This window comes from Actinia tenebrosa, unplaced genomic scaffold (genome assembly GCF_029948245.1).
Source record: "Actinia tenebrosa isolate PJP-AT-01 unplaced genomic scaffold, QUT_ActTen_1.0 PGA_scaffold14__42_contigs__length_11649687, whole genome shotgun sequence".
In the NCBI taxonomy this organism is placed as follows: Eukaryota; Metazoa; Cnidaria; class Anthozoa; order Actiniaria; family Actiniidae; genus Actinia; species Actinia tenebrosa.
This window is the reverse complement of record NW_028292574.1, coordinates 2,144,779-2,166,731: the sequence shown is the minus strand read 5'-3', so window position 1 is coordinate 2,166,731 and position 21,953 is coordinate 2,144,779. Positions and strand designations below refer to the sequence as shown.

Sequence of the window (21,953 nt, the reverse complement as noted above, 5' to 3'; positions counted from 1 at the left end):
TGTGAATGAATGGATAGATGGATTCATGGATAAAGACGTGAAGTAAAGAAATAAATAAATGAAAAAAATGAATAAAAAAAAAATGGGGACATAAATGCAAATACAAAATACAAATATTTTATTTCATTTTGCAAGATAAAATATAAGAACTGTTTGCTAACGATCTTTATTTGCTTGTCTGTTTTTTATCATTGTTGTTGTGTTGTTTTTGTTTTGTTGTGGCCAGTAAACGAAGAAATATAATATAATGCTTGATATTTCATATTTGATCACGAATATATAGATAGTATCAATAACGGTCAAATACTTATTTAGTAATAAAAATTAAAAGGTTAAAAGTGAACTTGACGTAGAACGGCTAAAAGCTTAGCAGTAAGTTTACTCTTAATGTTTGCTATTTTAAGAGTAAACCTACCGCAGAACAGTTAACGGTTAGAAATAAGTTCAATCGACTTCATCCATTTACAACTTTACTGGCCGTATTTGACACTACCTATTTATTCCTGAACGACAACTTCATGAGATTTTGTGTTTAAGATAGTGAAAATGGAAAATGAAAATTGCCAACAAATGTTAACTTGACATAGTAAACGAAAACCGGATAAATCTGGCAATTTTCTCATCGTCTTTAAACGGCGTGAAAAAACAATTAAATTAGCTACGTTTGTGTTTGCGTTTGCGTTTTCGATATTCGATATTAGATATCCTATCCTTATTTCGTAAGGTGTCACTTTTCTATCTTCGAAATTAAAAAATAAGTTTCGTATTCTTGAATTCCTTTTTTCTGACTTATTGACTTTTGTATGAGGAAATTCACTATAAGGCTGTGCATTATATTCGGTTCAATTTTTATTCCACCATTATTAAACTTCATGCATGGTTTCTGAGAAGGCTGTTTTGTTCACACCTTTCTTCTCTCTCTCTCTCTCTCTCTCTCTCTAATTCTTAAGCTTCTCATTTTATCGATATATTTACTGTTTCTATTAATGTGATTTACTATAATTCCAGATTAAGGCATTCAAATTATATTTAAAGCCCTATATCTATAATACAAATAGATCTACTTTTGAGTCAATATTTGAGATTTGAGATTTTACCTTCTTAAGAGGAATTATTCCATTATCTCGGCGTTGCGTTTACTCCCAGTTAGAAAGGTTTCCTCTCACAGCTTGACATTCGATTGCATACGTAGTTTACATTAAGATCTTCCCGAAAATACCTACTTAAAACCATTAAGCCCATTCAACTTCTTTACTATTAGCTGTACTCTTTGCTAAGTTCATAATACTTAAAAGCTAATTTTTAATCTAAACAATCGTAACGGAGAACAGCCCTCGGGATAAGACTAACACAAAGAGAGAATATCTCTAAGAAAACAAAAGGCATTGTATCTGGCCCACCTTCATAAACGTGTCATAATACTCCCAGTTTTATAGCAGGTGTGCCGGGGTTTTTAATATAAAGGGAGAAAAAGACAGTTCCACTACACTACAGCAAAGGTTTGTTCCAACCTGCCCTCAGATTCAAGATGGTTTGTCGATTAGTTTCACTGTGCTCTTTAGTAATTTTGATTTTATCGTTACTAAGCTTCAGTAGAAGTGATCATGATGACTCGTTTTTGAGTGATCAGTCTCTTCCTATAAAAGCTGTCTCGGCTGACGAAGAAAGGCTCCATCCAAGGCAGATTTGTATCGAGTGGAAAAGAAGAAAAGGATGTCGAAAGCGCAAGAGGAACCTCTTCTTAAAAAGGCTACTTCAAGTAAGTGGTTTCAATATCAATTCTAGGGTTTTTCTCCAGGTACAATGGTTTTCCGTCCTCCGCCCTTTTTGCATCAGCTAACTAGGTTGTTTTTAGGTTCCATGCATCTGTGAGTAATCCGTGCCCTGACTTTGATCAGCCTATACATTGTTTTAGGGTTAACACTGTAAGGTACCCTTGCCCCGACTTAGATCAACTAGAGGCTTTTTCTGGGTTCAATCTGTGACTTAACTACACCCAGGAAGAAGGAAAAAAAAAAAAAAAAACCAGAATGAGATTACATACCGCCAAAAAATATCATTTCAAATGGAAAATCTTATTTTGCAGACTGAAGAGAAGTAATGATTTTCAAACTGACAATTCTTTTTCACTATTTGGGGAATGTATGATAAACGAATTATTTAATCGAATACTGACAACATACACTCTTTTCATAATGGCTGATGAACGCACGTAAACGAGGTCACCCAGTCATCTTGCAAGGTTGAGCCAAGCTGCTCATTAAAAATAAAGGCTGTTAGCGCTAATTCAGATCAAAACAAATGTCATTTTTTATACTTTTCTTCTTTAAAGTCATTTCATGTAATTTTTTATCTTTTATTGTGAAATAATGACTGGGTGACCTCGTTTTCATGCACTTGTCAGCCATTATGAGAAGGGTGTATATAATTTAAAAATATGTGAAATAATATAATATATGTAACAAAAACGTATCATGGAAATGAAATAGGATTAATGCGCACAGGCCCTTTAGTATTTCAAATCATTATCTATTCCGTTTTTTGAAAATTTTATAACCAAAGTGTATCAAATCAAATTATGGGAAACTTTTGATATATACTTTTATATGTGCACGAAAGGATGAAAGTTTATGTACTGTTTAATAAACGAGTAGGAGTGTTTTATCAGGTATAAAAGCACGAGGCGTAGCCTCGTGCTTTTATACCTGATAAAACACGATCTACGAGTTTTTTGAACTGCTTAAAACACTCATGAACAATTTATAAGATTTTGGTTCAACTGGAGCCACCATACACGTCACGAACATGGATTTTTATACTTCGATAGAGATTTGACGTCACGGGCATGCGCAACCAGATTCAATAGAAGCTCCCACACGTTGGATATTGCGTGCCAAGGCAAAGACAGGCACGTTAGTCAAAGATCATTAGGGTTGACTATGGCCTTGATGAAGCTCTATGTCTTCATCTAAACTTGGATGCATACTTCATCCCTAATGAAGTCACTCTCATAGTATTCGAGTGGTCTTTATATAAAGATCACATGTGTCTTTATATAAAGACACATGTGTCTTTATATAAAATCACTTGAATACTAATGAAGAGGACTTTATCGGGTATAAAGGTTCATGCACGTTACGTGTATTGTGGCGCCAATTGGACCATAAGCTTATGAATTATTAATGAGTGTTTTAAATGCATATACATGTGATATACATACACATACATACACATAGAAGTAGATTGGAACGCCAGCTACCATGCCACGAGCAAGTTAGATCAAATTGAAATAGGACTCGAAGTCAATCAATGATAGGTTCATTGAATGTGAAGAAAATTTAAACATTTTGTACATGATATAAGGCCGAAACGTCTATTCCATCCATTCTCAATAACACGCGCCCTCGAGCGATTTTTTTTCTGTCCGGGATCCCCGCGACGAAGAAGGTTTTGCTGGACGTCAATCACAAGGCGCTTCCATAACCGGAAAGCACAAAGCGATAAGGGCACGTGCCTATTGAATGCTAAGGAAACGCCATGATTGACCGTACACCAAAACCTAATTAGTCGCGACAGAAACAATCGCTAGAGGGCGCGTGTGGTTGAGGATGGCTCTCAAAGTCTTTTGACTAGTGAGTGGTTTCCTATATATATATATATATATATATATACACAGCGATATGCAGAAATTCTGATTCCACTAAGTATATAGTATATAACTATATCGGGTGCATTATGGGTAATGGACTCGCGGGATTCAAAGCGGGATTACAAGTACCAAAGCGTTGGCTGGCGTTTTGTTTAAGATACCCATTAGGTATTTGTAATTAACAATTATTCGCCGAAGGCGAAGTGAGCCTGAGGTCACTTAAGCACCGTTTTCGACGTACCAATCAGCGCGCGCATACTATATCATAAATATATATAATAAATATATATAACTTTGTTAATTTTGTTCTGCCTCAGGTTTGAAGTAGATTTTGTACGGATGATTAAAAATGAATTATACATAGCTAAAGCAACAGTTTTAAGATTTCATTAATTTGATTGTTGTGCACATTTCAGAACATCTGATGCCATTATATTGGGAGTTGATTTTTTTTTTTTTTTTTTTTTTTTTTTTTTTTTGTAAATAGTTTCGTCATTAAAGAACAATTCTCAAGGGAATGTCATGTGATCTGAAAAGGGCAATTTACATACGAATCTAAAGAGGTACATTCGAATTCCTTGTATTCTTGTAGATTCAACCAGAACAAGAAAGACAGGAATACAACACTAAAACTAACACCAACATTGGTCAAGAAGAATACAGAAGACCAAAGGAACGTCCAACAACGGAACAAGAAAAAAAGCCTGACTTTTCATTACTGAGCGACCTCCGTCGATAAGATTGAAGAAACCCCAATTTACATAAAATATACTATTACTACGACAACCCTTCGGCTTAAATGGTGTAAAATCATTTTGAAACAATATCTAAACAAAAGATATGTCGATTGAAGAAACTTCGCAAAGGCAGCTGTTCAGTCAGGAAAGTCCTGGCACCAGACGAAAATGTAAATTAAATTAGTCAATGCAAGAAATGATTAAACTGAGCTTGATAAAACCGTATTTTTGCCGTTTCGTTTGGATTTTTAATATTGCTTATTTTGTTTACTATCTTTTCTCGTTATCATGTGTGAGTAAAATTGTCTTATCGGGTGTTTATAATTAGGTGAACGACATGGAGGGTTGGAGGGTTGGAGGGTTGGAGGGTTGGAGGGTTGGAGGGTTGGAGGGTTGGAGGGTTGGAGGGTTGGAGGGTTGGAGGGTTGGAGGGTTGGAGGGTTGGAGGGTTGGAGGGTTGGAGGGTTGGAGGGTTGGAGGGTTGGAGGGTTGGAGGGTTGGAGGGTTGGAGGGTTCTTTTAGACCTGATAAAAAAACGATCTGCAAGTTTTTTGAACAGCTGCGAAAACTTATCTTAATAGTTCAAAAGCCTCTGATCCGAATTGGAGTGACCATGACCGTCGCAAACTTGGACTTTTTTATTACGATAGAGGTTTGTGCATCACTACCATGCGCAATGTGTTTAGTGCGTTACTGCCATGCGTTACTAAGTCCAAAAATATGTCCTACAAGCTGAAGACAGCATGCTTATCTCAAGACAGGGGCACTAGTCGATGAGATTTTGTGGATCGTCAGTGATCGTAACAGAGACTGACCTTCATGAGGCTCCATGATGCAAATGTATCTCTGGCAAAGTCTTCCTCGTTAACATTCTTTATATAAATAATATAAATAAGAATGAGAACTGTTTTATAAAATTATTATCCTGGAATTATCATCTTTAAAAGGAGGCTAATGAAGTGGCATTTATCGGTATAAAGGTCCATGCACGTGATGTGTAGGGTCGCTCCAATTAGACCAAAGGCTTATGAATTATTCATATATTTTGAACACATATTTCAGGCAATATTAAATGTTTCATATCGAGCTGGGGTATACCAAAAAGACCTACGCGACATAAAGACAAAAAATATTGTTTTATATTTATGCAAGGTGTGGTATTCACACATGAAAATGGCGATGATTTGTGAATATTTCGAAAAATCTGATTTGAGTAAATTACAAGACAGTCTAACATATGTTGCGGTCGTCAACTTCTTGTTTTCGGTCCCGTGCAACGATTTTTTGTTGAATAGGTGTATAACTACTGGGATGCCTGTAATAGTCCAGCCGTAAAATACCTTATTACTGGGATATATTTGGCTTTGCGACAATTTTTTTATAGAATTCACGAAAAAAAAAAGCCTTTTTTTAAAATCTTCACACAATAATTTATAATCAGTCGTAATAGTTTGTCATAGTCAGGCCGCGATATCTTATGCATATAATTTATTTCGTTTATAATTTATCAGTTACATCCCATAGAAACCGTATCGCTATTCCTTTTATGTATTACGTAAACTCCCACTAACTCGGTATCATATAGTACGGTATTTATCATATACTACTGTGTCGGTAATCATCACATACACTACTGTATTTGTACTCCAACTTGCTGAATCCAGACTTTACGAGTAAATCCTAGTGACCTTGACAAATTCCCAGCCAAACCAATCCGAAGGTAAGGAATACATTCTATTAAAGAAAAAAATTCATTTTTTTAGCTAATTTCAAAGGACTCCTACGACTGGGCTGTTACAGGCATCCCAGCCAAACCAACCCAAAGGTAACGAACGAATTTCAAAGAGAAAATGCATTTTTAGCTAAATTCAAAGCACTCTTTTTCGAGGTTTCACAATTACAATGTATAAAGTTTTCTTTAAAGTATTTAGATGGAACAAATTCATTTTGAGAATGCACAACTTCTTTGAAGAAAAATGATATGGCAACAGTTTGATAGGCCACTCCAATTCATAAAGAAAATTATAAGAAAGAAAAAGATAGCGAATTTTAGACGAAATTTATATTTTAATCCAAAGAAAAGAAATGTGTAAAAAGTGATGTATAGCTCAAAGTATTCTGTTGTTTAAATATTTATGCTCAACATATATAGTCGTTTTATGCGACAACACTTAAAACAAACAAAAATAAGTTAGGAGAGATCAAACAAATATTTTTAAGGGATAGTTACGATTTATTTTTTTGAATATATAAAACTATATTTTCATTTTTTAAAGACATAATTTAAGTATTGTAAATTGGATACAGATTCGTCCTCATTTATATATTTTCTGGCCATTAAACTCATTCAAATCTCAAAACAAAATTGGTAGAAGATGAAATTATGCTCCTACACATTATGCCGATTGTTAAACTGCTGACATAATTTCTATGATGTTTTACTTTCCTTAGATAATTTAAAGAAAGTGTTAACCTTATTTGGCATAATTTCGATAGAAGCGCTACAAACGTAAAGAAAAGTTAAAGGACAAAATATTGAATTAAAAGCAAAATATATACATATAAAGATTTTGTGGGGGGGAATTTTTACAAATATAGTTTTGTCAACAAACGATGTTATCGAAAAATATCTTGAAAACAGAAAAAAAGAAAAATACAATTTCCATGTTCACGGTTGAAATTTTATTTCATTCCTTTTTAAATTACCCAGAGTGTTTTTCGATAGCCTGTTTAAAAGTCGTTTATATGATTGCAGGAAACCATGAAGGACAGAGAACATATCTGAATGAAACAGACGCAATACAAATGATAATAATTATAATAATAAACAACTCTCGCGCTATTGTTCGAATCGATATCAGAATTTCCGAAAACTTATTTTTAGATCGTGCGTATCCCTTTAGAAAACTTTTTCGCTTTAGTACTAGGCCCTTTGAGGCAACATGAAGATGAGTGGCAATGTTGAAGAAAAAACTATTTTTGTAAATGAAAGTATATTCATGAATAACGTGTAGGAATATACTATTTGTTATGAGTATCTAAGGGGTCATTGTTGATAAATTACAATTTTAAAAGTGGAGATAATAAAATAGACCTCAAGTTTCTTCAATAAATGTGATTCCGAGTCCGAGAAAAGCGACTTGTAAAGCGACTGAGCCACCTAAAGTTAAGTGCAGAAATACTTCCAGCACTAGCAAGTGACGACAAAATTGAAAATAGATTAAAACAACGTCTTGAGTAAACACAAGTAAAAAGCTGGAAAACTATTCATACTCAAGGTATATTAGGAGCTTGTCATTCAAATTTACTAGGTAAAAATAAAACCTACCGGAGTTATCTGACTAACAAGAGCGACACAGTGAAGGACTAGATTCACTGCCGACTACTGCCATTTATACAGACTACTTAAAGTAATCTCAAAAGGGAATAAAAACTTCTTTGTATTGCTGATATGACATATTTTACCTCTAAAGCGAAGTTTTCAAATATCTTCTAGGGCTTTCAAAGCTGCTTCCATAGCAGATTAATAAGACAACAACCAACAAGAATTTCAAACCCCTTATCCATTGTACTTTTAGACTTTAGAACAAGACATCGACAAGACAGTTGAAAACGCATGTTTTTGTAGGTTTTGAACATACAGTCTCTTATTTTTTTCCGATCCGGTATCCTAAAAAATCGTGAGTTCTGACTGGCTGTTTGAGCGGGCGGTATGGCGTGGTGGCATTCTGAATACATGTCATAATAGAGAAATTATCGTTCCTTTGATATGTTGCATTTTTATTGCGATTCGAGGGAAGAGAGAGAGATTTTTTTTTTAATTTTCTAGCGTGATGTAGTCGATATCGGGTGCTAAGTCTCCAGCCTTCCCATTATTTAGGTAGAGAAGAGCGGATTTTGAAAATAAAAAACACTAAACGGCCTCAAATCGCGCTGAAACGTCGCCAGAAGACTGAACAAAGTAAAAGCAACAACTGCAGCAAGTTTTGAGGCAAATTGTTGAATGAAACATTTTATTGTCATGACTTTATCATAACTCCCATACATTACCATACACAGCAACCTTGTTTGGGCTGCCTGTGATTGAAGCTGCTGAAATAATATGCATTATATAAGCATGATATAAGCTATGGAATAACTCATTTTATTATCTTGCATATCCACCACGGCTACCACTGAGTCTCTCTACCTCATAAATTTTTTTCCTCCCGTCCTTAAAATAGTTTTGCGTTGCTGTTTTCATTCAGCTTGTAGGAGCGGCGCTCGTCTTTTTTATCCGTATCAATTTAAAAACTCTTGTACAGGCGTTAAACCTTTACAGCAATCCTTGTTTAAATAGGACGATGTACTTCTCAGGCAACGAAAAAAACGTTTTTAATACGCTAGGTTTGTGGTCCAATGATTGAAAAATAATTATTCTTGGTTCAAATTAGGTAAACAACTTCGGCTTATAGTACTTTACGGAACGAAACGATATAACATTTAATTTACCATTTAAATTTAATTTAAGTGTAGAGTGCTTTTCTTTCCCTTAAATAGTCTTAATAAAATAATAACGTTCTCCATACGTAAAATAGGAGGCCGTTTTCCCTTCTTTGCACATGTAGCAAATCGAGGGGGGGAAATGGCAGCCATTTTATTTAAGGTAAAAGAAACGACTTTACAGACTTTACTATGAAACACCTAAAAAACAGTTCAAAAAAACAAAAAAACAAAAAAAAAAACAAACAAAAAACAAACAAAAAACACACAAGTAAAACTACATCGTAACGGCTGAATATATCGGAAGAAATAGTGACAACAAATTATGACATGATTTGAGGAAAATGAGCCAGCCGATCTAAAGAAAATATTAGAGCGGTTCTTCAGTTGCCGAAGTGAAGCGAAAACTAAAACAGAAATGAAAAAGACGATGAGCAAGACCATTAAACATGTGGTAGGTGTTTACACAATATTTTGGTCTACAAGATCCCTAGACTCAGCCGTAAAGTTTTCTGAACACTTCCAGCAACTGTCAGGTATAATTATTTTTCAATTAACATAATCCAGTTAGCTGCAAAATCAGCCAATCCAAAAAACTTTATTCCGTGGCCCAGGATTTCCACAAATGACCTATTTTCACTCACTTGTCTAATAAATTTACAACAACTAGAAAAATGGCCGTTCTCTCTCTCCACTCACACCATGCTTCTTGTCCAGTCTCTCACGGCATGTGTCTACCACAGGCCCACAATTCATGGTGATTAAGATTTACTTTACAGTAAAACACTATCACTTGCAAGAAAATAAATCTTTATTTGAATTTGATTCTCATATCAAAATACAAATTCTCCATACATCACGAACTTCGATCGTTAGCCAATCAAATTTCGTGTAATAAACGCCAAGGAGGCAAATGTGAAGCGAGAAAGAATCGCTAGCTATTTTAAATATTTATCATTCTTAACTTTAAAACAAATACAAAGAAATGTTCAAAGATTGAATATAAATATTAATAAAAGATTTCAGAATTGATTATCTTTACGAAAGTGATCAAAAGTAGATAACTGAGTGTCACTGTGACTGGAATTCTCAGTTGAAAGAAACGTGGTTTTGCTCAATTTGACAGCCAGAAAACACGGCAGCGAAGTCGATTGTTTCGTCTTGCCTCGAGAAAATATTTTGTGGAGTTGAAGAGCTATCGCTGGAAAGAGTTTGAAGCTGCTGACTGTTTCCTTGAAATACTTGTATTCCTTATCGGACAGTGCATTTAAATCATAAGAAAGCACTTCGCTGAACAACCGAGGCTGTCCTGACGAAGGACGTGTGTTGTAGCTCCTGAGGGAATTCTCGTTACGGTAACCAACAAGAGATTGTCATGATCGATATTACGATCAGAAACACCTGCATGACACCATAGGCTTATGCCTGTGGCCCTGACACATGTCAGAATTTGGAACTTCGTCTTCAAAATACATTTTTGGGGGCGTTTTTTTCCTCGAAAAAAACTGTAAATTTTTGAACTTGTACCGGGAAAACACGAAATGTGTGACGTCACAACTGTGTTTACATACCCTCATGCAAATATAGCTATCAACCAATCACAGCGTACGTACTATTTGATTTATTTTATAAAACCAAATGTTGGTTTGAAATAAATAAAAAACTCTTTGAATTACATGTATTGAAACCAAAATCGCTTTGAATAGAGTTGGTGTTGAACGAACGAACGAATTTCATAAAATATTGCGTTGAATATTTCACATATTTTCATCCCTTTATTTTTTTAATTTTTTCATGTGTGTTATTAAAGACCCATTGTCACTTGTCACAGATGAATTTCGTGGTCCATGAAATTCAAAGATTCATATATTGAATAATAATTTCATATTAAATCCTTTTCCGACATAGCACTAAGGCACAAAAATGATTCTTTTGCATTCTTTTAAGAGGTTATTCAAAAGGTTAGAGTTGTTTTTTCAGTGATGACACGATTCAAAATGTAAACAAATTGTGATGCATCACGGTAAGTAAAACAAATAAACTTAAAAGTCAGTAACAGATTGGAAGTATAAGCCTTCATAACTTAAAGACGCGACATTCAAATGAATAAATATTTCTCCATTCAACTATTCACTTTATGCAGAATCGATACTGAAAGTATTGTATCGGAGGTTAGGTGCACTTTAAATAAGCATGCAATCTCTGTGCAATGCAAATTTCTTTCTTGTACGGCTGTGAAGCTGAGCTTCCACATGTTTGATCTACCCATTTCAATTCAGTATATTTCGAAAAGATAGATCTAAATGTAAGGCAATAAGCATGTTAAAGATATGGTGGGAATCGAGTCGACAGTTAGCCCACATGCGCGCCTCCTAAATCAGGTAAGGGATACTCCTAAATCAGGTGAATGGATACTCCTAAATCAGGTGAAGGGATACTCTTAAATCAGGTGAAGGGATACTCCTAAATCAGGTTGAGGGATACTCCTATTGATGCCAGTTTAAGTGTTTGTCTATCCGCAAGACAGGATACGAAAGATTCTCTTCGTATAGTACCTAGGAAATTTGCTTATGATTACAGACTGCCGGTCACTAATTAAATGCCCGGCAGTTTTTAATTTTTGACGATTTCTCAACGTAAACTCTATAAACGGATTTTAATCGATTAACAGTTACAGCACAAAAACAACAACAACAACAAACAACAACAACAACAACGACAAAAAATAACAAACAAACAAACAAAACAGCAGCAACAACAAAAAACAACAAACAAAAATAAAACAGCAGCAACAACAAAAACAAACAAACAAACAAAACAACAACAACAACAAAACAAACAAACAAAAAACAAACAAACAAAAAAAAACTAGCATTGAAGAGTTTTTTTTAGTAGGCATAAGTTTCAGGTCACCCATCCAGGTACTAACTTCCCACAACCGGACTTGACTCAGTGTCATTATATGGAATCCAAGTTTTTTCCGCTAGACCACGGTTCCAGGTGAATCAGCATAACAATAGCCGTGAAAACAATGCGTCGAATAGACAATATTTTTTAACATTATGTTTTCAACCGATTCCGTGCGTGGCAGAGATGCAAGGGGTCAGCCGATATGGTCTGGGGGCCGGCTGGTCTCTCCCCTGATGCTTCGGCTAGAACATTTTCTTGCGTAATTCGTACACCCAAGGGCAGAAGGATTTAATCGCCGTCAGGTCCGAAGTCCATACGCCGCCTCAGCTCTGCGGATGTCTCGGGGGTATGGCAAAGTTGAATCGTTTTTTTTTTTTTAAATTTCTGTCAGTGGGTTCGAATCCCAGGTAAATTTAAAAAAATTTAATACAAATTATTATCTATTTAAAATATTTAATTATCTCTTTAGAAAGAGTGACTACCTAATTCCTTTTTATAGCATTAACAGTTAAGTAAGCAATCTCGATTCAAAAAATCAAGTGTATTTTCATAATCCAAAATACGTCCTTGGAAAAGTCTACTGACAAGAGCTTAAATACTCCACTTGCTTTCGTTTAGAGCTGAAATTGCACTCGACCGCACTCGTGCAAATTAATCTCAAATTGAACTCGAAACCGTGTTTTTTACCTAAACGAATTTATCCGCTACAACGTACAACTGTGCCCTGAATTTTTCTTCTTCTTCTTCTTCTTCTTCTTCTTCTTCTTCTTCTTCTTCTTCTTCTTCTTCTTCTTTTTCTGTGCACAGAATGCAAAGCCTCTAAGAATCATGGCAAAATATTTCGAGACATTTGCTTCTAATTTTCGAAACTCGCTCCCAGACTCCCACATTTTACTCCTAAGATGAGGCAAAATGAGTAAATTTTCGAGCAAAGTTCAAATGTTTTCATGACTTATTTTCTCACCATTTACACTCGATTTCAATCATTTGCTTATTGTGCTATGTCCATATGAAGGAATTTCGGGAGTTCGACTGTGCGGCCGTCGCTTTTGAGGAGTAAAAATTCAACTTTTGCTCTTGTCAATCACGAAAAGAATAATGTGCACTCGGTTTATACAATAATGGAATGTATATTGAAGATCTTATTGGGAAATTCCACTTGTTTGGCGTAAAAAAACGTCCTGTTATTTTGCAACTTTTTTGAAGCACTGTTCTTCCTTTACAACATATAGTCAGTACCTTGTTTATGTAATCGTTTGTTCGCTTGCTTAGTTTGTCGTGGTTCTGGTAAATGATAAAACATAAATGACATATACCGACTCTGAAAGCAAAGTCGATTAAAAAACCTTGCTTTTCTGGGGATTATAAGCATGAAGATACGATTCGTTCAGTTGTACTTGAAGGATTTTGGGGAGTTATCTTCTAGATATAGATTCTTCTTGATTTACATATTTATACTTTGATGTTTCCACCACGACAAAAATCCATTGAAATGTGAGAATCGATCGATTATGATTGGTGTTGAGGTCATATCCTCAACAAGCTAGTTTTTTATGTGTTTTCCCGCCGTGTCGTAAAGTGTGAGTCCGCTAACCGGCTAATATCGCTGTCTCCTGTGTGCACGTGTATTTATTGTGTTTGATGGTTGCGACGTGTTTATGTGCGTTCATCTATTGGTACGTTTTTCATTGTTCGCTCGCTAATATTTGTCGTGATTGTAATGTATTGTTCTTTGTTTATTCGGATTTTACTTTATAGGAAGTGAAATTGTAAAACCTTTGGATGAATATTAAAACAAATGCAGGTTTTCCCGACCGTCAGTGTGATATCACCCTACAATTGGTGAAATTTGCTTTGATGGAGCCATATTGTAAATGTTCATAATTCACCATTTTCCATACATTGGTTCACTGGTCAAACGCAAAGCGCTCAAGCGAGGCGCCCAGGTACTTTCAAAGGATTATTCAAATCTGAACCTTGCAACCTCGACTGCATGCTTTGTGTTTAACCAGTGAGCCGATGTATGCAAAATGTTAAAGAAATAGGAGATGACCAGTGCAAATGTCGCGCTTAACCTTGAAAGGGCAATTTTTTGGTGTGATGATGGTGCCACAAAATGCCAAAACCATGCTTGAAACTTCAGGCTTATTTATTTTGTATTGTCTTTATTAATACAGTATCTAGGTCTCACAAAAATATACTCACGATTCTTTTTTTATATATCCAGAGAAGACAAACATTTATTTTCTTCCTCAAACTCTATAGATAAATAACTCTATAAATTCGTAGAAAACGTGCTGAGTGACACGCATGCGCAAATGTTTATCTCTAGTGATCTGATTTCTAATAAAGATAAATAAAATTGGAAGATCTGGCGAGAAAATCATGTTGGAGAACGACAAACTGTACAAAATCAACTCGCATACTAGGCTACGCACGCGGGTCTCAAACACTCCAGTTTCGAGTTACGTTCTCTTTGCTCAGCCTTAAAGTCTCGGTCGTGCGTTATAATATTCAGCTATTCAACCAAAGGCCGTCGCATTTTAATCAACTGGTATTATTCGGTAGTTCGTACTTCCTTACTACACAATATACCTCAATAAAAGAAAAGAACACGTTTGGACACAATCGAGGCTAAGCTTAAGACTGAAAAAGGGCGAACTACTTGCCCCAAAGCTTTAGTTTGGAGAGAGGACGAAGCCTTGGCAGCAGATTCCACCGTATTTGTTTTTTTATTCAAGGTCAAATTTAGGGTTTTTCTGGAGGTCACTGGTTTTTAAATTTCTCTCTACTCAAAACCCAAAACGCACAGTAAATTCAAATTTGGTATGTTAATTAGACGTGTCTTTGATCAGCCCTGATGTCATGTAAACACTTACATTGACTTCCAAATAAATTGTTCATTTCTCCGCGGTACCAAATTAGTAGTAGTGTAGGGATGGCACGGGCCGGATTTTTGACGGGGAAGGGGACGGGGAAGGACGGGGAAGGACGGGGAAGGACGGGGAAGGACGGGGAACATTAATTATTCAACGCATATTAGCATAAAACGACGGGTAGGTATTGTTTCGGGTTACCATGACGACCAATTGACGTCATAAGACTATTGTTGACCGGTATGAACAAGTCTTTGTTTCGGGAATGGTGGGTCAGTGATGGGCACATCCATTGTTTATTAAATCGTTACCATAAAATGACGAGCAGACTATTGTTTATTAAATCATTACCATAAAACGACGGGTAGGTATTGTTATGCAAGTTTGTGCAAGTCTTTTGTTTAGCAATCCAATTTATAGAGCGCGGGGATTTTGAATTTTTAACTCCAAAACTCAACCAACCAAACAAGCAAGCAAGACCTAAAAAATTTACTTTTGAGAAACGCAATGGCTACGTTATTCCAGTTAGGCTCTCGAGGATATCATGCTACCGTCAATGAATTCAAAAGACTAATGAAAATAAATGTTGTTTTTTTGAAACAATCTTATGTGTTGAGCAAATTCATGATAACATCCTTCCATAATTGTTTTAAAAGCAAACACCAAAGTTCAGCATTCAACCAAGCGTAAATCTTCCAAACTCATCAAACTCAAGAAATACTCCGAGTATTTGCTGACTTTTGTATCCAACACAATGCACTTAATGACTCATAAATGGTAAACAATAAGACCTACTAAGTTCTTCCTAATTATGCAAAAATCAGCTGAAAATGATTAGTTCTGTTATCTTGTTCTTTATTATATAAACAGAAATCGTTCTATTTCATACTGGACCATAGTACAATGATTCTGAGTTCCCTTGCCATTCAAGCTTATTAATGCTGTCATATCTCTTTCCTTCAATCATTTTTTGTCTCGTGATAAATAAGACAAGGCATCAAAACAATTTTATGAATGCACAAATCTACAGGAAGTCCATATCCGATTTAGTTATTGAAAAAACAGGAAGCCCATGGTCAAGACCATTTTAAATACCAAAATTAATAACTGATTATATAATAATTTTATATTTGCTTATTTTTTCTATGCTTGAGAGTCGATGAGAGGTCGATGAGAGGTCGATGTAAGATTACCTCCTCTCGTCCTGCTATAGTCAGGCGATCAATAGCTTAGCTATCAGGTATACTTCTGATCGTGATATTTTTCAACTCCTCAACCCGCGTAAATCTAATTGGATCCCCCCTGAGGGCCAATTTGCTTCTTTAGATTTATTCATTAACAAATGTCGTCACGATCTTTCTACTCTCAACTTTAAACGTAAACTTAATTTTTCCAACCTTTCCACTGATGAATGGACGGCACTTCGTAATCTTCGCTCTCGTACTGATATCACCATCAAGCCCGCTGATAAAGGTGGTGCTGTTGTCGTTTGGCGCACCGATGTGTACAAAGAGGAAGCTTTACGCCAACTCTCGGACACCAATTTTTACCTTGAAATCAACAAAGACCTCACACCTACCTACCAGCAAACTGTCAAAGACACTATCAACTCTTTTATTTCTGACGGCAGTCTTCCAGCTACTGCCAACAATCTTATCATTAACACTCCCCGCACCTCTCATGTTTACTTTTTACCTAAAATTCACAAACCTAATAATCCTGGCCGTCCTATTGTATCAGCTTGTAGTTGTCCCACCGAACTTATTTCTAGCTTTCTTGACTCTCTTGTGTCACCTATCGTTCAGACTCTACCCACCTACATTAAAGACACTAATCACGCCCTCAGGATTTTTAATGACTTTCATTTTCAAAATTCTCAATCCAAGTTTTTATTTACCATGGATGTTAAATCTTTATATACCGTCATTCCTAATGATGAAGGTCTCAATGCTCTCAAACATTTTTTTGATCTTCGCACCGTTTTAGAACCTAGCACTCCTACTTTATTGCGTTTAGCTGAACTTGTTCTCACCCTTAATTGTTTTTCCTTTGGCGACCGCTTTTTTCGACAGATTAACGGTGTAGCTATGGGCACCAAAATGGGACCTAGCTATGCTAATTTATTTGTTGGCTACATCGAGCAACAGATTTTTGATCTCTATCCAGGCATTAAACCTGAGCTTTTTGGTCGCTACATTGACGATTGTATTGGTGCTACTTCTTGTTCAAAACAAGACCTAGATTCTTTTATTCTCTATGTCAATTCTTTTCACCCAGCTCTTGAATTCACTTGGGACATTAGTGAAACTTCTGTCACATTTCTTGACATTTCTGTGAGTATTTCTGCTAATCATCTCAATACCACTATTCATTATAAGCCCACAGAATCTCATTCATATTTACTTTATTCCTCCTCACACCCTAAACACACTCTCAATTCTATTCCTTTTTCGCAATTCTTACGTTTGCGCCGTCTTTGCAGTGACGACACTGATTTTTCTCACAAATGTCAAGAAATGCGTTCCTTTTTTCTTAATCGTGGTTACCCTATTACCATCATCGACCGTGCTATGCTTAAAGCTTCTTCCATAGATCGTAACACTGCTCTCACCCCTAAATCACGCAATTCTAACCTTAACCGCATTCCATTCACTATCACTTACCATCCTATTAACAACTCTATCAAACCTGTTATTAATCGTAACTTCAATTTACTCAACTCTGATCCCACCACGTCCAACATTTTCAAAGAACGCCCTCTTTTTTCGTTCAAAAGGGACCGTAATTTACGCTCTTTCTTAGTTAAAGGTGTACTTCCTTCTAATAAAGAACCCGGTACTTTTCGCTGTTCTCGCAAACGTTGCTACACTTGCCCCTTTGTTGCTTCACATACTTCTATTAAAGGTCCCAAATCCACCTTTAATATTACAGATCATTTTGATTGTACTTCTTCTAACGTCATCTACTGCATTCAATGTTCACGCTGTAACATGCTCTATGTTGGAGAAACTGGCCGCCGATTAGGTGATCGTTTTAGAGACCACCTTTACGACATTCGCAAGAAAGATTTATCTAAACCAGTTGCTCGGCACTTTAACTCTGCTAATCACTCTGAGCTTAATGCTATTGTTTTTGGTCTGTGTTTAACCCACTGCAGCAACAATCATCGTAAAACAAAAGAAATGCGCTTAATTCATTCACTTGGCACCGTTAATCCCCACGGGATGAACGAACGCTTCGCTTATAATTAAGTTATTTCCCACCTATTGTTGTTTTCGATCCTTTTGTTTTCCTTTGTTAAATGGCTTGCTTTTTTCTTATTGGTTTGTTTTCTCTCTCCTCTACTATATAAACATCTCTCTTACTCTTACTTTCTAATGACTCCGACGAAGGACTAACGTCCGAAACGTCAGTTACTATTTTCACTACGGTGTATAACTTATCATTCTACGATAACTGTTTTATTAGAAACACCGACGCAGTCCACGCTAGTGTTTACTAGCCATCATCTACAATAGTCTTATGACGTCAATTGGTCGTCACGGTAACCCGAAACAATACCTACCCGTCGTTTTATGCTAATATGCGATGAATAATTAATGTTCCCCGTCCTTCCCCGTCCTTCCCCGTCCCCTTCCCCGTCAAAAGTCCGGCCCGTGCCATCCCTACACTACTACTCAAATTGTATAATATCGTGCGTGTGTTTGGGAAACACTGTAAAACATGTTTTTCTTTTTTCCCCAACAGCAATGAGAAATCCACGTCGTGTAACAAGCTCCTTGATTTTGGTGGTAACAGTCAGCGTACTACCTATGATTGACTCGTTGTTCTTCATATCTGAGTCCATGACGCAAGACAGGATGCTTCAAGGTCACGTATTTGAAAGCCACTCAGGGATCACGAGCCAATTTGACTGTTATAGAAAATGCAATGCCTCTGGAAACTGCTACAGCATGAACTATCACCCGACAACTGGGCTTTGTGAGCTGAGCTGTAACTGTCATTTAGTGGTTCCTAATGATTTCGTTTACTCTCTTCATACAAAGTATTTCATGATACGTCAATGTCAAGTACTTCAATGTAGCTTTGGTACGTTTTTCTAAGTAGAATGGCTGCAGCAAGCAAAAAAAGGGATTGGTTACGATGAGGAATATTGATATTTCTAAATAGCTAATTTAGACAATCATATGATTAATAATTCGACTAGTCCTTTATACTTTTTTTATGTTACTCAGCTATTTTTTCTTTGCACAATTTGAGATCGATATTCAAGCTAATTTGCTAATGTTGTGTGACATAGAAACAATATATAAGGAATTGAAAGTCGGAGATAAATTGGCGATAAATTTGAGTTGAATATAATAATCGTCATTATCTTAATCATATGACCTTTACAATACGATATATAACATCTGAAAGTTTCACCATTGTTTTTTTTATTCCCAGAAACCGCGACGTTTTTGCATTTTCCACGTAGATCAGTTGAGGACAAAATCATATTTGTGGAGCCTTTTTTCAGTTTGACAACATTCACAATCAGCATGTGGATTCAGCCTGACATGGAGGGATCCACATTCCATGCGGTCCTCAGTTATGCTACCACTGCAATCGACAACGAACTAAATGTTTATATAAAAAACCCTATGATCAACGTGGCTATTAACAATGTCGCATTGTTAGTATTCCTTCAGCCATTAACTTTTATTGATAACCTGAAACAGCCTCTTGGATAATCTAGATAAGTCAAAGCACGGCTAACTCATTGATCGAGCCCTGAAACTATATTTTGGCTGATTTAAGTCAGGGCATGGCTAACTCACAGATCAAACCCTGAAACATGCAGCCTCTGGGTTGGAGTAAGTCAGGGCATGGCTAACTCACAGATCAAACCCTGAAACAACCTCTGGGCTGGACTTACTCAGGGTTTGGCTAACTCACAGATCAAACCCTGAAACAACCTCTTGACATATCTAAATTCTGGCACAGCTTACTCTTAGATGGAATTGAGATCTAGCTTGCTTGCTTTTGCGACGGGAGGAAAACCATAGAACCCGAAGAAAAGCCAACGACATTTATAACTAACTATATTCACATTTTATGCCCGGTCAAGAAATTGAATCTGAGACCCTTGAAGTGAGAAGCGAGTGCACTGACGCTTTAGCACCTTTAATTATAAGCTGTGTCAGTAAGAGCATCACTTACACTCTGATAAAGCACCAGATCCTCCAACACTTTAAACAAATAAATCGAAAGAAATGCTACTCTAACAACAAATAGACCATATGAAAAACGAGTGTAAAACTGGGAACGTGCACCACGAGCAATTTATGATTTCAAAAATGTATTTTTATTACGAGAAAGACCACGCCTAAATTAGTAATTTTGGAAAATTCTGTTGTGATATATATATATATATATAAATAAAACATGATGGCAAGGCTGGTAGGCCCTTCATTAAAGTTATCGTTTCCATACAAACCTTTCTAATATCGAACAGCTCTAGGTTTTTATCATTTAATGTTAATACACTGAAATTTTGGAAGATCACTAATTTCTTTCTAATGAGAGCATCAGTGTTGTCTTCTATAACTGATTAACTAAGGCATCTCAAAGGAAACGCCCTTGTCACATGGTCTATAGAACAACTATGTATCTGATGATATATCGGTTGTAATGAGTGGCGAAATATACTCATTATACAGAGTATCTCAACCAGTTTTATGATAATTAGGAGGAAAGAGCGTCTCTATTGTGTCCGGCCTTCTATTTCAGGACCGTGTTGTTTCCATTTATGTTGTAACTTAGCAACCAATGGATTACTTCAGAATTCTTGTTCTCATTGATATAAGTAAAACGCCATTGCAGTTGGAAAATGGACCAAAAGAAAGGCTAAGTTACAGGTTGAGACGCTTTTAATCCGCCTCGTATGTAATAGTTTTATTGTCTTGTGTAATGGGGTTTTATTTTCTCTTTTACCAAATTTTGCTCTGAAATCACCTGCTCAGTAGACCATTAATCACAACACCACCGTGGTGTTCTTCTATAAAATTTGACATTGAATCTCGACGTCCTTTCGAAAGCTTACACAGCATTCCGCTATTTTTCTAAGTTTCAGTCCCTAAAACCATATCCTTTCTTCAATTTTTCCGTAGAATAACTCGTGAAACATATTTTGCGCAATAACTAGATCTAGTTTGTGTTGATTGCTAAACTAAGACAGAAAATCGTGTCGTAATCAGAATAGTTTAACCTGTTTATTCCTCATCTATCTTTCTTCAAAAGCGGCACCATTTAGAAAAGCAGAGAGTTGGAAGGTGACTTCACGAACGGAAACAACACTGTTCTAGTCATTTGCCCAGAGATACCCCTTTCCTCCTGCCTACACATCAATTTTCTAAATTATTTTGAACTTTTTACCCAGGAAGAGTAACGGCCGCAAAAATTTAATTGGCCGTTGGCATCATGTCTGCGTAACCTGGAAGAATGATGATGGCAAGATAGCAGTCTACCTTGATTGCGAAAAAATAAACGATGGCACTTTAAAGAGGGGTCACGTGATTACAAAAGGTGCATTGATTCTTGGTCAAGAACAAGACGGCTACATGGAACGTTTTGATAAAGACCAGACATACAAAGGGAACTTGACGAGCCTCAACATCTGGGACCGAGTGTTCACAGCAGACGAGATCAAAGAACTGTCTGCCTCTTATCATACCCTACAAGGGAATGTAGTTAAGTGGTCAGATTTAAAACAAAGAACCCATGGCGAAATCCAGGCTTTGTGTGATCCTATTTGTCCTCCATTTGGTGTGGTAAGTCACACCTAGTTGTCGGTTGGCAGTTTCTCTGGAATTTTCTTAGCCTTATATATGTTTCAATCCAGAGTTCAAGGATTCAGTCATAGTTAATTAATATAGATAGCTAGATAACACTCTCGGCATTATCAAATCAATGGATCGGACACCTTCCAGTAGATTTTGTTGTCGACGCCCGATTGCACGAATATTGCACACAACCATTGTCATATAAAACGGCACTCTTGATCAGGGATTTGCATAAGTAAAAACAAGAGTAAGAGTTTTAAGTCAGTGAATATTAAGTAGGAGGCAAACGTTCGTCTCCTTTATTGTACAATTCCTTTATTGGCATTAAAGTCACTCAACCCAAAGTTTGGTTAACATAATGGGTGCTTTTGCTTTGTTGTTTTCGTTTTTGGTTTTGGTTTTACTGGGTTTTTTTTTGGTTTTTTTTTGTTTTGTTTTTTGTTGTTTTGTTTTTTTTTCACATCGACAAATAAAG

The 21,953-nt window shown here is 36.2% G+C and overlaps 3 protein-coding genes across 3 annotated transcripts; all 3 read left to right on the top strand.

Annotated features, from left to right (window-relative positions):
* Positions 1 to 1,474: 1,474 nt before the first annotated feature.
* On the top strand, positions 1,475 to 4,611 carry LOC116299258 (uncharacterized). The gene is made up of 2 exons (XM_031707888.1): positions 1,475 to 1,759; positions 4,242 to 4,611. Exons 1-2 carry the CDS (start codon positions 1,529 to 1,531, stop codon positions 4,386 to 4,388), a joined length of 378 nt encoding a protein of 125 aa, XP_031563748.1. The 5' UTR covers positions 1,475 to 1,528; the 3' UTR covers positions 4,389 to 4,611.
* Positions 4,612 to 6,016: 1,405 nt separating this feature from the next.
* On the top strand, positions 6,017 to 21,812 carry LOC116299260 (C-reactive protein 1.1-like). The gene is made up of 4 exons (XM_031707891.1): positions 6,017 to 6,106; positions 18,402 to 18,743; positions 19,101 to 19,329; positions 21,076 to 21,812. The coding sequence occupies exons 2-4, from the start codon at positions 18,404 to 18,406 to the stop codon at positions 21,479 to 21,481; spliced, it is 975 nt and encodes a 324-aa protein (XP_031563751.1). The 5' UTR covers positions 6,017 to 6,106; positions 18,402 to 18,403; the 3' UTR covers positions 21,482 to 21,812.
* Positions 16,460 to 18,023, top strand: LOC148911185 (uncharacterized). The gene has a single exon (XM_089029792.1). The coding sequence runs from the start codon at positions 16,553 to 16,555 to the stop codon at positions 17,903 to 17,905; it is 1,353 nt and encodes a 450-aa protein (XP_088885918.1). The 5' UTR covers positions 16,460 to 16,552; the 3' UTR covers positions 17,906 to 18,023.
* Positions 21,813 to 21,953: the final 141 nt, after the last annotated feature.